This window comes from Nestor notabilis, unplaced genomic scaffold (genome assembly GCF_000696875.1).
Source record: "Nestor notabilis isolate BGI_N333 unplaced genomic scaffold, ASM69687v1 scaffold2408, whole genome shotgun sequence".
Lineage (NCBI taxonomy): Eukaryota > Metazoa > Chordata > Aves > Psittaciformes > Psittacidae > Nestor > Nestor notabilis.
In genome coordinates, this window is record NW_009940490.1 from 52,116 (window position 1) to 68,931 (window position 16,816).

At 49.5% G+C, this 16,816-nt stretch overlaps 1 protein-coding gene across 1 annotated transcript in view; it reads left to right on the forward strand.

Annotated features, from left to right (window-relative positions):
* LOC104410255 (otoferlin-like) overlaps nt 1-16,816 on the forward strand; it is a gene marked incomplete at its 5' end in the record, with an annotated part of 85,496 nt that overhangs the window by 51,808 nt on the left and 16,872 nt on the right. The window contains 17 exon segments of the mRNA XM_010020367.1: nt 1-50; nt 1,279-1,465; nt 1,803-1,989; nt 2,650-2,873; nt 4,399-4,507; nt 4,733-4,916; nt 8,045-8,165; nt 8,817-8,917; nt 9,370-9,460; nt 10,321-10,437; nt 12,671-12,823; nt 13,278-13,467; nt 13,862-13,986; nt 14,533-14,667; nt 15,152-15,313; nt 15,919-16,038; nt 16,566-16,727. The exon segment at nt 1-50 is cut by the window's left edge and continues 30 nt beyond it. Of these exon segments, the coding sequence (XP_010018669.1) occupies nt 1-50; nt 1,279-1,465; nt 1,803-1,989; nt 2,650-2,873; nt 4,399-4,507; nt 4,733-4,916; nt 8,045-8,165; nt 8,817-8,917; nt 9,370-9,460; nt 10,321-10,437; nt 12,671-12,823; nt 13,278-13,467; nt 13,862-13,986; nt 14,533-14,667; nt 15,152-15,313; nt 15,919-16,038; nt 16,566-16,727 (2,418 nt within the window).

The following is a 16,816-nucleotide window of genomic DNA, read 5'->3' on the forward strand; positions in this document are numbered from 1 at the left end:
ATCAAGACACCACACAAAGCCAATGAGACAGAGGAAGATGATATTGAAGGGTAAGGATCCCTAGAGCAAGCTTCACATAGACTTTTTGGGGAATGACTTTTCACATGTCTTCACCTTGGATCATTCAAGGAGCACATCAGGCCACCATCCTCTTTAAGCACACCTACCTTGCACAATTAAAGAAGAGAGACCAAGAAGCTTCTTTTCAGAGAGAGACAGATTACATGGCAGATTACTGGTGCAAATCCAGATGATGCCAAGTACAGACCAGCTATTTTTGACAGGTCAGAGCATCTGCTGGTTGTTGAGCTCTCTACCAACACCAGCCTGATGTCAACCAACTTGATGTTCCCAGTGTTTACCTATTGCTCCTGTTGGCAATGGGATGGGATGGGGTCTCATAACCCACTGCCAGGGCAGATCAGAGGGGTCTGGATGAGGTTTCCTAGGCCACATGGATAGGCAGGGCTTTTTGACTCCCCCGGCATCTGAAAGGCTATGGAAGAAAAATCATGAGAGTTTAAAACTTATGTCCACCCCCAAAATATTTCAGGCAAGTATCTCCAAGTGCAGCCACAGGCTTTCAAGTCTGCCTGTTGGTCTCTCATCGCACAATCAGAAACCTAGACTAGTGGCAAAATACCAGTGCAGCTTTGTGGACTTGCTGGGGACCAGGGAGCTTGAGAGACCACCTGGACTATTTTGGGCCATTATTCCATGCTGTAGTGATGATGTCATCCCATATTTTCCAGCAATTCCTCTAGAAATAGTTTTGTTCACAGTATCCCCTGTTGATCTCATCTCTTCCCCCAAGAAAGCCACATATATGAAGAAAACCAATTTGATGGGTTTCAGTGTTCAGTTCTCCCCCAAAACAATCACCCCAGCTCCCCTAGTACCCTGATAGAGAAAAGAGGCTCTTCTACAATTTCATTCACCTGGCCTACTTTAGATGTCTAAATTAGGCTGAGTTTAACTGTCCTCTAGACACCACTGACAATAATTATTATATCCCTTCAGTGGAATGCACATTGTCCCAGGGGCACCTCAAGGGGCTCCTCTAAGATTTTGCTCATGAAACCACCACTCCTCATCCAAAAACAGGAGGCTGGGCAGAAACAGTACAGCAATAAAATGTATGGCTGCAGAAATGTTCATCTTTCCACCTCCACAGAGCCTGCGCTCACAAAATGGGGCAGCTTCTCCCTCTTTGGTAAGCCTCCTGACAAACCTGCCAGCCCCAGCAGCTCTTTCCAACCTTATCTGTTGGTGTTACAGGAACCTGCTCCTCCCAGATGGTGTCCCTCCAGAGAGGCAGTGGGCTCGTTTCTACATCAAGATCTATCGAGCAGAGGGACTGCCCCGTATGAACACTAGCATCATGGCCAATGTGAAGAAGGCTCTCATTGGGGAGAACAAGGATTTAGTAGACCCCTATGTGCAGGTGGTCTTTGCAGGGCAGAAGGTGAGCAAGCTGCATGTGATACCAGGGTGACCCTGGAAGGTAACATGAGCAGGACCAGCCATTGTACAAGAGGCCAGAGATGATCTCAGTTGTCCTAGCATGTAGAAGCTGTGATGCATGGTAGAGCCACATTGTTTGCTATGTTTCCCCTCTCTTGTTCAGACCATGATGGGTTTGCAGCACTCTCCAGTTGAGGAAAGGAGCTCATTATCTTGGAGAGGAGAGTCCCAAGGCAGAACGTGTGTTTCAGTGGTCATTAGCAAGGGAGTAGTTCAGACTGTGAGGGGTGGCTTAGGAGCTCAAACCCCTCTAACATGTATCTCCTCCCACTCGGCAGGGGAAGACATCCATACAAAAAAGTAGTTACGAGCCCCTCTGGAATGAGCAAATCATCTTCACAGAAATGTTCCCCCCATTGTGCAAACGGATAAAGATCCAGATCCGAGACTCAGACAAAGTCAATGATGTGGCCATTGGTACCCATTTCATTGATCTGCGGAAGATCTCTAATGAAGGAGACAAAGGTAAAGCTAAGGTGGGGAGCAGGCTGAGCTACCTTCTTCATGGTAGAGGAACTTCCCTTTGGCAGAGTTAGCAAAATAGCTGAGGCTCCTTCCCACCCCTTGAGATAGCTGCCTCTTGGTGCCTAGCCAGGGGGACCTTGATTCGTTGCAGTGGTCTTCTGAAGTAATTAGACACACACTCTTTGAAAACCAAGCCCTGTTACACACCTCTAGTCCAATACCTGAAAATGAAGACACTCAAGAACAAATTGCCCTTCCAAAATATTCATTACCATGAATGGGTGAGTATCTGACAGGCTCCCCCATTCACACACACATGAACGCATCAGCGCATATAGGACCAACATGAAACCAAACAAGCTCTAGAGAAGTATATAATGGGATGTTCCTTTTTTCTTGACTGTCACATTGAATAACTTGCCCAGTGGGAGACTCACCTCTGTCTTTGGGCTGGTGTACTGCACAGTCCCCATCACTGCAAAACTCACCATGTATGATTACAAGCATGCATCTCCATGCACACACACGCATATTCCAGCCTGCATCACCATGGACAGCCTAGGGAAGTGATGCCAATCCGTGAGTTTGTACGTCACGCAAAGACATTCCCTTCTTCTCACATTCCCACCCTTCCCTACATGCACGCTTGTTCTGCTCCAGGCTTCCTGCCCACCTTTGGCCCCGCGTGGGTGAACATGTATGGCTCCACTCGGAACTACACCCTGATGGATGAGCACCAAGAGCTGAATGAGGGTCTGGGCGAAGGCGTCTCCTTCCGGGCCAGGCTTTTGATGAGTCTTGCTGTGGAGATCTTGGACACCACCAACCCGGAGATCAACAGCTCCACTGAGGTGCAAGTTGAGCAAGCCACATCAGTTGCTGACGTAAGTGAAACTCAGGCCTCTCGGTTTTTTATCTTTGGTCTCACAAACCAAGGATTTCATTTAGTGTTGTCCTAAGTGTTCTTGATCCCTCAGCACAATGAGATAAAATCTTGCAAGGATTTCAGATTTTATAATCATTCACATGTTCACCTCTCTCAGGAGTTCTGGTTAGAAGAAATATCCAAGTGAAGGAGGATGTTAAACATTGAGATCCTTTTCCAGTTGGGAGTTAGACAGCTCAAAGAAAGCAATCTCCTAATGACATCTGTCTCTCTCCTAGCCTGAAGATGGGTTTTGAACAGAAGCCAAGAATCTAATCTATTTCCCAAGCCATTCTGGCAGGGTGGAACTGGTCAGAGAAATTGAACGGCTGTTCCCTGACAAGAGAAGCCCCACAGCTTTAGTCCTGATACGTGGAGCCCACAAGGCTGCTGTCTGTGCTCTGCATAAACAGCCAAATCTAGGCTTGTCCTACCTGGGGATGCTACATATGTCGATCCATATGAGTCAAGGGTGTGAAGTAGAAATAGAAAAATCTGATGGCAGTGCACCCTCTATCCAAAAGCTCTCCTTCAGAAGTGGCCTCAATTAACCTGCAGAGAAATGAAGCCACCTGGAAAATAAGCCCTTCTAGTTCTGAAAAAGCATCCAGGAGAATCACAGAACCCTAGAATCCCAGGCAGGAATGGACCTCAAGGATCATCTGGTCCAACATTCCTGGGCAAAGCATGACCCAGACTAGATGGCCCAGCACCCTGTCCAGCTGAACCTTAACAATGTCCAGCACTGCGGAGTCACCACTTCCCTGGGGAGATTATTTCAATGGCTGGTTGTTCACACTGTGAAAAATTTTCCTCTTGTGTCCAACCAGAATCTCCCCATTAGTAACTTTTGCCCATCACCCCTTGTCTTTTCCATGTGACCGCTTGTAAAAAGGGAGTCTCCATCTTTGTAGCCATCCTTTAAATACTGGAACATGGGGATAAGGTCTCCCCTGAGCCTTCTCTTCTCCAGGCTGAACAAGCCCAGCTCTCTCAGCCTTTACTCACATGGCTGCCCAGTGCTTGGATCATCTTTGTGGCCCTTCCCTGGACCCTCTCCAGCCTGTCCATATCTTTTTTTGTACAGCAGGGACCAAAACTGAACACAGTATTCCAGGTGCAGCCTGACAAACGCTGAGCAGAGTGGTGCAGTGTGGCTTGATTAATTCAATCTGTGAGTGAACTCAGGCTTTTATTCATGAATGTCCCTCAGCCAGTCCCTTTTGTGCAAGGGGTGACCGATCTTAACACATTTAAAAGTTAAGCTAAAATCTTTAAGTTAAACTCTCTCTGCAATGACCCTAGGGATGGCTCAGGCTGTGGGAGAGAAAACCCTCATGGTCCCCTTGAAGGCCAGAGTGCGGGCACCTTGCCTTTGCAGAGCCCATGAGGGTGCTCAGAGGTGATGCACCCCTTTGCCCCTCTGTCCAAGGGGTTCTGCATCCAGCTGACATTAACCCTGATACCCGTGATTTCTCCAGCAGAACTGCACTGGGAAGATGGAGGAGTTCTTTCTCTTTGGAGCCTTTCTGGAAGCTACCATGATTGATAGGAAGATTGGTGACAAACCTATCAACTTCGAAGTCACAATAGGTTGGTTGGTTTTTTGGGAAGGTGGTTTTGAAGCAAGCCTGGGTGGGGAATGCAGGATCCAAGGCTGAGATCAGAGTTTCTTCCCCATTTTCAATACCAAGATGTGCTAGAGAATGCAGAGCACTCAGTTTAGAAAAACTCTGTCCCCAACCTGAATTAAAGCCAAGAGACTGAGCCTGACTGGAGTTACAATCCTGTGGATTTATTTCACATTTCTTTCTTGAGGTAACTATGGAAACCAGATTGATGGCATGAGCAAACCCATCCTACGGAGGAAGAAAGAGGGTGGGGATGGGAATGAGGAGGAGTCTGAGCTGCTCCAGAATTCAAGTGAGGATGAAGGTGATGAGGATGGAGAGATGGTCTCTGTTTCTTCATCTCAACCCATGAAGCCTCTGGTCACAGACAGGTAAGCATGCCCACCTGGCCACTGAAGTGCTGCTGGGCAAAGATGTGGCTTTTAAATCAGACATGGTCTGTAGGTGTTGGAGCTCCTACCTGGATTCATCCAGCCAATAGACCTTGGAGGAGTGTGGAGACCAGATCTCCATGCCCTGTAAAGGGAGATTAGATACCACATGCAGATACCTTGCCTTAGATACTACAGTCTGCCAGCTGAACCCCTACCCCATTCCCTACAGTTCTGAGCATTCCTGATGTCCAATAAGGGCTGAAGTCAGCTCCCAGACTACCCTAAAAAGGACATCCTTCATCCACCAGTCCAGATGTGCACCCAAAACTCAAGGCTATTGATACCTTCAGTGCTCTTCCCCTATGGCAAATAGAGATGACATTAACCGGTAGATTAAGAAAATCATTGGTGGGAACTGAAAAAAAAAAACCACAAAACAGTTTCACTCCTGTACATACAGGTTTCATACATATAGGAAACCAGTCTATAAATGGGTCCTTCCTTAGGGTCGCTGCCACCCTTGGTGGCACAGCTCCATATCAGGGAGAAGAGGTTCGGGTTTTGCATCTGTGCCTTCTCTAGCTGCCTGACATATAAAATAGAATCATGGGATCATGGAATGGTTTGAGTTGGAAAGGACCTTTTATAGTTCATCCAGTTCCACATGCCACCCCCCACCCCAGCCAGCACAGGCAGGGACAGCTTCCACTACAGCAGGTTGCTCCAAGCCCCGTCCAAGCTGGCCTTAAACACTGCCAGGGATGGGGTAGCCACAGCTTCTCTGGGCAACCTGTGCCAGGGCCTCAACACCCTCACAGAGAAGAACTTCTTCCTAAGATCTCATCTCAATCTCCCCTCTGTCAGTTTAAAGCCATTCCCCTTGTCCTGTCCCTACAGGCCCTTGCCAAAAGCCCCTCTCCAGCTTTCTGGTTGGCCCCTTTAGGCACTGGAAGCTGCTCTAATGTCTCCCCGGAGCCTTCTCTTCTCCAGGCTGAACATAAAAACATCATAAGCACCATGCGGAGAAAAAGAAGGGTCCATCTAGAGACAATGCATAGATTTCAGAAGTGAGGGTAGTTTGTCCTGAGAAAAGGTTTCTTTATCACTTGAGATCCTAAAAGCTAGACAAGGTCTAGCTGACATGCAGAGAGAGGAGGATGCAAAAAGTGCTGGAAAAAGATCTTTAGAATATGTTAGGCAAGAGATCAGGGTAGAAGACTTAAAATCCTCTCACTCTCCCCAGTTTGTAGCATCTCTTTTTTGGTCGGTCTGTCTGTCCCTATTGCTTACTGTCCTTGACAGCTGCACCCTGGTGTTTAAAAAAGCCAGGACTGGGAAAACAGTCCTACCCGGGGTCTGTCGATGCATAGCTGACTGTCAGGGGACGGATCACTTCTGTTTTCTCTGCCTCAGCTGTAAAATTACAGCAGTTTTTTGTCTGCTTTTGGAGTTGCTTTGTGATGGGCAGGTTGTAGTCACCCTAAAATACAGGCAAGATCCAGATAGCTGCAAGTGTGATCCTGGTGGGTGCTTTCCGCCCCAAGCAGCTGGATAGGGATGCTCCAAACTAAATGGGATCAGCACATGTCTTGGGATGTCCGGGCTGGGCTTCAGTCACAGCCTGGATTTGAATACAAAGGACTAGTACTAAGGAAAGCTAATTGGATTAACCTAATGATACATGCTTAAAGTGAATTTTAACTGTATTATACCAGTAGATAGATGTTAATAGAACTGTCTGATTTAATTCAATTGGGAAATGAAACAAACCCCACTGAATTGAGGATATTTGCACTTCAGATGAAAGTCTGCCTGGGGTTCCCTGACTTGTTTACCAGCTCCTTATCAAGGCAAATGGCAAACGGAGATGAAAAGCATGGATAGTTTGAGAGCCTGTCCCTAGGCTCTGACTCCCATGCTGTTTACCCAGATGGCTCTGAGGGCCTCACGACCAACCGTGGGGCTCTGCTGACATCTTCTGGCTGGAAACACCCTGATGGCTTTGGAAGGATGAGCTGAAGCTGTGTTTTGACTAAGAGTGGTCCCAGGTGCAAGAAGGATCTGCAGTGGCTTTATACTGGATGGATCCTAACTCCTGGACAGTGCTCAGGCATCCAAGCAGCATGAACCTGTTCATCAGCCTCATCCTTCCTTTAACTGTACCCTGACTATTACCTCTACGAACAATCACAGAATAGTTTGGGTTGGAAGGGACCTTAAGGCTCATCCGGTTCCAACCCCCTGCCATGGGCAGGGACACCTTCCTAAGACCTCATCTCAATCTCCCCTCTGACAGTTTAAAGCCATTCCCCCTTGTCCTGTCCCTACAGGCCCTTGTCAAAAGCCCCTCTACAGCTTTCTTGTAAGCCCCTTTAGGCACTGGAAGCTGCTCTAAGGTCTCCCTGGAGCTTCCTCTTCTCCAGGCTGAACAAGCCCAGCTCTCTCAGCCTGTCTCCATAGCAGAGGTGCTCCAGCCCTCAGAGCATCTTCGTGGCTTCCTTTGGACTTGCTCCAACAGCTCCACATCCTTCTCATGTTGGGGTCCCAGACATGGACACAGGACTGCAGGAGAAAGGAGCACTCACAAGAGTGGAGCAGAGGGGGAGAATCTCCTCCCTTGAGCTGTTGGTCATGCTGCTTTCAAGGAAACCTGTCAGCTCCATGAAGGGCAGAGAGCTCTGTCTGCTGTGAAGGCCAGGGGACTATAGGAGATGCTCACCAGCATTCAGAAAACAGTGTTAATGCTTTGGTTTCCCATGTGCCCCTCTGTCCCTGCTCACACTGCTGCCGTGCTGCAGGTATTTGCTCTCTGCTGGGCTATGGTAAGGTGGTAGGAGTGGGAGCTTCCCTAGTTTCTCTCTGAGCCACCAGGTCTGAGATGGTAAATTTGCGATCTCTGGGCACTGCACCCATCTACCCTGGGTATGGCATTGGGAAGGGTGTTAGGATAAATGGAGCCTCTGTTCTTCAGGGTGTAATTCACCTCAGCTCCCTCTCTCCCACACCTGACCGCCTATATACCCCCCATCACAGCATTGCCTCCCTGAAACAAAGGTGTGGAACAGGGGCTGTTCCAGGCCAGGAGCATTACCAGCACAGAACATCACTTCTGCCTCCTCTTGCAGGAACTACTTCCACCTGCCATACTTTGAGAAGAAGCCCTGCATCTATATCAAGAGCTGGTGGCAGGACCAGCGCCGCAGACTGTATAATGCCAACATCATGGACAAGATTGCAGACAAGCTGGTCAGTACATGCTGGGGAGTGAGGGAAGGAGATGGCTTGGGGCATGGGGCTGGTGTGAGGCACATCCAGGCTCCCTGTGCATCTCTGCAGCTTGTCACAAGGCAGGGAAAAACAGGGCAAGGACCCATTAGGAAACTTGTGCCAGAAAGGGGGAAGTATCCCAGTTCTAAATGCTTCATAATTTGAATATCCACATCCCAGGGGCTCACCAAATTATCTGTGGGTCAGACCCAGGTGTCTCCACTGAAGGGAGCTGGGGCAGGGAGGCTTTGTCCTCCTGGACCATGAGGGTGAACCGCTTGTGTGCCAGAGCCTCCGTAATAGTCTCAGCTAATTCCCAAGGAGCCCTTGTGACAGCTCCACATCTGCAGGGTCACAGCAGGATCTGCAAAGGGAGAGCCTGGCAGGTCCAGCCAAGGCAGTATGGAGTTTGGCCAACTGTTCTCATGGAAGGCATTCCCATCAATCAGAGCCAGGTCCCTGTGGCCAAATGTGTCCCGGACCTGAGCCCTGAGGCTGGCAGTTCTGGAGAAGCAGCAGATGTTTCCCACCAGTACATCCCACAAGCCTGCTCTGTATGTGGTTGGACCTCAGTGGAGACCTTGCCCACTGTCCCACCACCCTTCACTGCTTCCACCATTGGTGCTGCAGGAGGAAGGGCTGAACGACGTGCAGGAAATGATCAAGACAGAGAAGCCACATCCAGAGCGCCGGCTCCGAGGGGTCCTGGAGGAACTGAGCAGTGGGTGCTTGTGAGTATAAGAAAATGGGCAGAGGTGGCACGCTGCAGATCGCTGCTCCCTGCAGGGCTATGGGCAAGGTTGTGAGCTTAAGCTCATCTTGCCTTATCTCTGGCAAGCATTTCATCGCATTGGCACAATGCTATATCCTCTGCCTTCTGGCTTGGAGCATGAGTGAGGTGGTGCTTACATCTGCACCCCAAAGACCCCAAACAAGTGCTGAAATCCTCAGTCTTGTGGCCTCCACAGGCTGGTACTTGATGAGCACCTACTCCCCATGTGTGACACTCAGCATTGGATGCAAACAGGACACTTGGCCACAAATGCATTGTGGGGCTGCAGGGAAATAGGTCATTTCCCTTCAGTGACATGTTCTGCTGCTGGCAGAGATCCATCCAGCCACAGCTCCTTGCAGAGAGCCCACAGGCTCCCATAGGATTCATGCTGTCCACCTTTCCCACCAGGCACTTCGTGACGCTGGCTGACAAGGACCAGCACCATTCCTCCCGAACAAGGCTGGACCGGGAGAGGCTCAAGTCCTGCATGCGGGAGCTGGTGAGTGGGATTCAGCCAGGCAGGGAGGAGGATTCATGAGCAAGGTCTGGACTTTGACAATGCAATGGGGAGCTCTGGTCCATAGGCATGCTGATTTCCAGTGCCTCTGGATTGAGAGTCTGAGGTTTATTTCTAGATAGAGGAGCCCAAGACCAATTGGGTTTTGCATGGGTCCCAGCTGGCACTTGGGTCTATGCTGCTGTTTCCCCTCCACCACACTCTGCTTTGCCTTGAAAAGAAATACGGGAATACAGAGGGGGAGCTACACTGCTGTAAAACAGATGAGGAAACTGGGAAGGAGGAGTTTAGGGGAAGCCTGCTCTAGGGGTAGATATGAACTAGGTGTTTGGGGCTGGTAGCCCAGCTCTTTGCAAAGGAGTTAGATGTGCAAAAGAGATGTACAAAGAGCAGGGGGACTTATCCAGCTGGCACAGCCAAGGACACTGGCTTCAGCAGCCAACTGCATCCTGCAGAGAGGTAAATTTAACATGTGAAATGTCCCCTTTCATGAATGGTCAGGTGCTGAATTGCAGCAGGGTCAGCAGAAGGGCAGAGACTATCCTTAATACTAGGCTTGAAGCCAGCCTGAAGTGCCCTAAGCACAGGTGACACTTTCCTGCCCTGTGCATCTTCCTCTGGGACACACGTTCCTGCACTGTTAAGGGGTCCTGCCTGCATCATGCCAAGATTAACTAGCAGGTGTCAGAAGTGCCATCACCAGGATGCATGTGGTGGGATTAAGGCATCTGCCTCCTCAACACCCCTTCCCAAATGCTGAGGACATGCCTGGCACTGCTCCCTTCTCTATGCTCCCTTCTGCTCTTGCTCATGTGAAGCCTTGGGCTCCCCTTTAACCACAGGAGAACATGGGGCAGCAAGCCACAACTTTGCGGTCACAAGTGAAGAAGAACACCATGAAAGACAAGCTGAAGTTGGTGCAAAACTTCCTGCAGAAACTCCGGTTCTTGGCAGATGAGGTGAGTCCCTCCGCATGAAGAGATTAGCTGGGTCAGCACATGGCAATAGCAGCCTGGGATAGATGACGACCTATCTGCAAACCCTGTGGGCAGAAGAGGTCCCTGGAAGCACAGGTCTTGTGCAAGGAGCCACTTCAAGTCTACACCATGCCCCACGCCTCCCGTGCACTGCTGGGTTGGAACAAGTTAGTGCTAAAACAAATGTACGACGCCTTCCTCCCAGCCAGTAAATAGAGCTGGGTCCTTTTGCATTTCTGGCAGCCTGAGCCGTGGGGAAGCCATGCAGTTCCCTGGGGGACTGGTCATCAGGACTTGGCATATGTCAACCCAGCATTAAATTCAGCAGCAGGGAGCTGTTTCTGATCCTGGCTGGGTGGGGAGTTGTTCTTCAAAGGGCTGTGTGATAACACCCTGTCCTCTCACAGAACTCAAAGCATCTGATTTTTGTTGCTGCAGCATACTCTCATTTCACTCCAGCTCACAGGTAAGAGATAATAACCCAATATATTAGAGCTGCTCACAGCATTTCCAAAAGGATGTTCTATCTGCAAAACGTATTTCTTCCTTCAGAAAAAAAAATACACCATTCCTCTGCTATTTTTAAGCATGATGTATCTGCAAAATATTTTTTCCTTCCTTCACAAAAATACACCTTTCCTCTGCTATTTTTACAGTTTAGGATTGGGTCAGTCACTGGGGTGAATTGGCCCTGATGGCAGCTGTAGCTGTTGCACCTCCTGCTCTTAATTCCTATGGCAGGCTCCCAGCCTCAACTATGTATCTTCTGTTACAGCAAGGACCTCCTTGGCCTTGAATCATCACAGCAGAACATAAACTATACTGTAAGGTGTGATGGGACATCTTCAGATAGGGAATCATTGAATCATAGAATGGTTTGGGTGAGAAGGGACCTTAAAGGTCACCTAGTTCCAACCCCCTGCCATCAGCATGAACACCTTCCACTAGAAGGGAAGAACTTCTTCATAAGATCTCATCTCAATCTCCCCTCTGACAGTTTAAAGCCATTCCCCCTTGTCCTGTCCCTACAGGCCCTTGTCAAAAGCCCCTCTACAGCTTTCTTGTAAGCCCCTTTAGGCACTGGAAGCTGCTCTAAGGTCTCCCTGGAGCCTTCTCTTCTCCAGGCCGAACAAGCCCAGCTCTCTCAGCCTGTCTCCATAGCAGAGGTGCTCCAGCCCTCAGAGCATCTTCGTGGCTTCCTTTGGACTTGCTCCAACAGCTCCACATCCTCCTTATGTTGGGGCCCCAGAGCTGGATGCAGAACTGCTAGGGGGGACTCTTGAAAGTGGAGCAGAGAAGGAGAATCCCTTCCCTCAACCTGCTGGTCATGCTGCTGGTGATCACCTCCTTTTGATTTTGCACCTTTACACTCCAGTTCATGTTTATGAAGCATTTGGTAACCGTAAGGGGCTCTCTGAGGAGCTGCGTTTGGGTTTAATTTTCCTTTTTGCTGCATGTGCAGTACGTGACCATCTAGCAGGTACTGTCCCAGTTCCTGCCCCTGCATGGCACAGGCCTGTGGGGAGGGAGATTCTCCTCTAAAATTTCATAGCCTTTCCCAGAGAGGCTCTGGTGTCCTGATTTTACGTGAAGAGATTTTAATAATTTAACATTTCAACGTTAAAATGAAGTACTGTGTGCAGTATATTGAGCTAAAACAAGTTTAAAGCAGAATTCCTATGCAGGTTTCTTACATAATAGTGTGTTTCATAAATTCTTTCGAATCTTACTCAGTATAAAATGACCTTGTAGATTTAGGAGGGAAGTTTGTGATTGCAGCTGCTTATTTTAGAAAGTCTAAATATAAACAGATTTTCAGAAAGCATGAGAAATTATCACTGGTGTTTCTCTGACTGCAATTGAAAGTCAGAACTCTGGCCCTACAGTCCCCATGTCCACTGAATGAAGAAAGGAGGAAAATCTTCAGTCTTCTAACCCAGAATTATTTTCTTTTTTCATCTAGAATAAGTATAAATCCCGGTTTCTTTCCTGGTAGGCTTCACCCTGCTCAGCTTAGCTGAGCAGCTTTTCTTAAGCAGACAAGCTTTTGCAATGGGAGGTTCAAAACCATTTCACTGGCCCTCATGTGGCAATAGGTACATCCATCTCCTGTGGCATCTGTTGAATTTGCCTTCAGAAGGTCTCCAGACCCGCTGGTGCCTCAGTGCTCAGAAAGAGCTGAGACACTGACAGGGCTCTTTGCTGGTCTTCACAGCCCCAGCACACTATTCCTGATGTCTTCATCTGGATGATGAGCAACAACAAGCGCATTGCCTATGCCCGTGTCCCTTCCAAGGATATCCTCTACTCCATTGTGGATGAGGAGATGGGCAAGGACTGCGCCAAAGTGAAGACCATCTTCCTTAAGGTGATGATCTGTCTTTCCCGGGGAAACTGCAGCCAAGGGGAGGAAGGTGGAGGAATTACAGACTAGGAGGATGGGAGATGAAGATGAGAGTGTATCCAATTTTGTATACTGTACAAAACAGACCCCTACTCTACTGGTAGGGATGGAAGTCTGCTGCTAGGAAGCATGAATCACTTGTCTTACGCAGTCCAGTAAGTGAGAAATATTTGGAAGGGCAGAGGTGTTTGATCCATCTGGCCACAAAAGAGGATACTGGCTTAGAAAGAGGATGCCAGCATGGTGGGAAGAAAATAATGCATGAGCCAGGGTAGTATCATGATCTAAACTGATGAGGGCTGCGTCCCTGTCTTGAAGGGACAGTGGTAAAAGCAATGAAGAATGTTGCAAGAGGTGGTCTGTCCACCTCTAAGGCCTTTTTTATATCCATGTAAACTCTTCTGTCCTTTGTGCCCAGCTACCTGGGAAGAGGGGATTTGGACCTGCTGGCTGGACAGTTCAGGCCAAGATGGAGATATACTTGTGGCTGGGCCTCAACAAACAGCGCAAAGACTTCTTAAGTGGCCTGCCCTGTGGATTTGAGGAGAAGAAGATTGCCAGAGGCCAAAACCTGCCATCCTTCCCACCCATCAGCCTCCTTTACACCAGTAAGAACTTCCTGCCTGAAGTGGATCTGGAGACAAGACATGGAGAGGGCCAGAGGGAGCCTGGCTAGACATCACTTGGACAAAGGGCTTCCAGGAGCTAAGGGGGAAATCATTCCAATTTTCCCAGTCTGAGGTCTCTCACTGCCCCTATGGGGAGCTGAGGTGTGGGAACAATGCACCCTCTTCCCTACTATGTTCATAGCTGTCATCCTGCACATGGCAAGCAGGGTGCTGAAGAAGTCTGTACCCATTCAGGACTCATGCTTTGAGTCTATATCCTTTGTCAGTGCTGGCCCTGAGCAAAAAGCAAGCCCCTGTGACCTCGTTCTGTAGGCTGAGGCCCACGGCTGGGCTCCTGGGCTGATACCAAGCTGTCTCACCCTCTCTCTTGCAGAGAAGCAGGTTTTCCAGCTGCGAGCCCACATGTACCAAGCCCGGAGTTTATTTGCAGCTGACAGCAGTGGCCTTTCAGACCCCTTTGCACGAGTCTTCTTTATCTCCCAGAGCCAATGCACCGAGGTAAACACCATCTCCTAACCTCTCCTGGAGGGCTGGGTTCTGGTGTTGCGTGTCCCATCAGCTCTTCATCCTGCTCTCCTGACATAGGTCTTGCAACTGCCAGTAAAACAAGGATTAGGTTGATCATGGGGTCCTGCAATGGGAAAGCGGCTGTGGCGCTGGGGTTTGACTGTCTCCAGAACCCCTTCCCCAAGAGCACCCTCACGACGTGCCCCCACATCAGCACACAGCTCTCACACATCCTTGGGAGAATTCACTTGCCTGGTTAGGAGAAAGTGGAGCATGTTGATGTGTCTTTTGTGTCTTCCCTTCCCAGGCTGAGGGCTGCCAAGATTTAGCAATCCCGTTGGACACTGGCAGTGATTCATGTCTTTTTGTCTGATGTTGGGTTTTTTACCTTGAGAGGTACTCCATACCTCTCTAGTCTAAAAAAACATGCAGTAGCCCATAAGTGCTGCTGAGCAGCTCAGACCAGCACCCAATCTGCTGTCTTTGTACAGGGCCATAAGCCCTGTCTGGAGTAGTAATTCTCTCCCATTCTTCCAGGTTCTCAATGAGACCCTTTGCCCAACCTGGGATCAGCTGCTGGTCTTTGACAATGTGGAGCTGTACGGAGAAGCTCATGAGATGCGGGATGACCCTCCCATAATTGTCATTGAGATCTATGACCAGGACACAGTGGTAAGAGGAATCCCAGCAAAGGAAAATGTTTATGATTTTAGGTGCTGTGATCACTCCTGATTCAGAGGCAAGGCAGATAGTGCAGAGGATGTAAGAAGCAGCTTTTCTTCTGACACTTGGAAGATGTTTTCCCCCCAAATTTCCCATGGTGCGAGCTGCCTCTGCTGCTCATTAGATCTCAGATTCAATGTAATGGCATTTTATGAGTGTGAAGCAAGAGCTTTTGTGAGGTTGGAGGCAAGGAAACATTACAAGAGTCCCTGTAGAAAAGTGGCTCAGCCCTGGCCTCTGTGCTGAGCCTCAGCCATCTCCTCCACCTTACTTGAAGAAGCCAGGAGTGAAAGCAGTTGCCAAGCTTTGGTGTCCCAGGTGCAGTGGGCTGGTCCTGTCCTGACCACGATGGGAAGAGCTGCAGGGCTAACTGGAGAGACTTTATGGTCATGACTTGGTTCAGCAAACCCCGGTGCTCTCTTTGCCTCCCCAGGGCAAAGCTGACTTCATGGGCCGCACCTTTGCCAAGCCAGTGGTGAAGATGTCAGATGAGCAGTATTGCCCCCCGCGCTTCCCCCCACAGCTGGAGTACTACCAGATTTACCGCGGCAACTCCACTGCAGGTGACCTGCTGGCTGCCTTCGAGCTGCTCCAGGTACCTGCTGCCAAGGCCACCACAGACTGAGGGAGGGAAAGGATAGGATGGAGGGTTGCGAGGAAGCAGGGCTTAATCCATCCATATATATCTTAGTTGCTGCAAAGAGCAAGGAGTTCATAGATCCTAGAAAAGGTAGAAGGGTTTAGCACAGCAACTAACCCAGTGAGAGGGGAATGGCTCCTGTGGGATATTTGATCTGCCCTGGGCTGGAAATGGGACCTGAAACCTTCTCTGGGCTAAGCTCTCAGACCATTTCTGCATCATTCTACACCCAGCCCAGGCAGATACGACTCCTTGCAGGAAGAAAAGGAATAGCCCTGGGGTTGGGTTATGTTGGTAGGCTAAGTGTGCTTTGCTGCTGGGTCTGTCCTGTGAGGAAGCACAGTGCTGCCCAGCACCTTCCACTCATGTATACAGCTTTTCCCAAAGTCCCTGGACTGCAGTGTCAGCTGGATGCTCAGCAACCCTTTGCAGCTCCTGAAGCCTCTGAGACAGCACAGACCCAAATGCATGAGACCAGGGACTGACAGAAAAAACAGTTTCCCAGCAGCTGAGCACCAGCTCAAAGGAACAGATCCTAATTGACACTGCATCTCTTCCAGATTGGCCCTGGGGGCAAGTCAGACCTGCCCCCGATCGACGGCCCGACGGACATGGACCGGGGCCCCATCCTGCCTGTGCCACTGGGGATTCGGCCAGTGCTGAGTAAATACAGAGTGGAGGTAATTGCCGTGGAGCACCAAATTTCAATGTTCAGCATTGTACGGGACAGGAGAGCCCATCCATAGGTGTTGGAAGGACAGGAGCAATCTTTGAAGCTCTGATGACTAGCTGGGCACTAAGACAAGGTGTCTCCACTGCAAGGATCTGTCTGCACTGGCTGCACTGGATGCCAGTCCTGAATCAAGAGCCACTGTGGATGGACTGGGATGAGATGGTCCTCCTTTATGGAGTCCATGGCAGAAAAAGACAAGAAAGGAAGAAAAGGGAGTGTCAAGGGCAGCAGGTTGGAGATCTTAGGCTGTGGTAGATCAAATGTGGGATGGCAGAGAGAGATACAGCTGCAGCCTTGAGCCACGTGGTGGAGGAGAAGACACCTCAGGGATCCACTCCTGCCTAGGCAATGACATTAGCAGTAGTGGCGCTGCTCCTGGGTGATACAGAGAACCAACTTCTTTGACTCTATCTTGCTCTATCCAGGGTCACTCCAGCTGATATTTAAGTTTTTATTCTCCTCCTCCTTCCCTAGATCTTGTTTTGGGGGCTCAGGGATCTGAAGAGAGTGAACCTGGCACAGGTGGACCGGCCCCGTGTGGACATTGAGTGTGCTGGGAAGGGTGTCCAGTCAGCCCTCATCCAGAACTACAAGAAAAACCCCAACTTCAGCACTTTGGTCAAGTGGTTTGAAGTGGTGAGTGTTTCCTCTTCTCTCTGAGGCCTCAACATAAGCCTAGATTTTCTGGATCTGAAACCATGGTTCCTAACCCCTTGCTTCAGTTT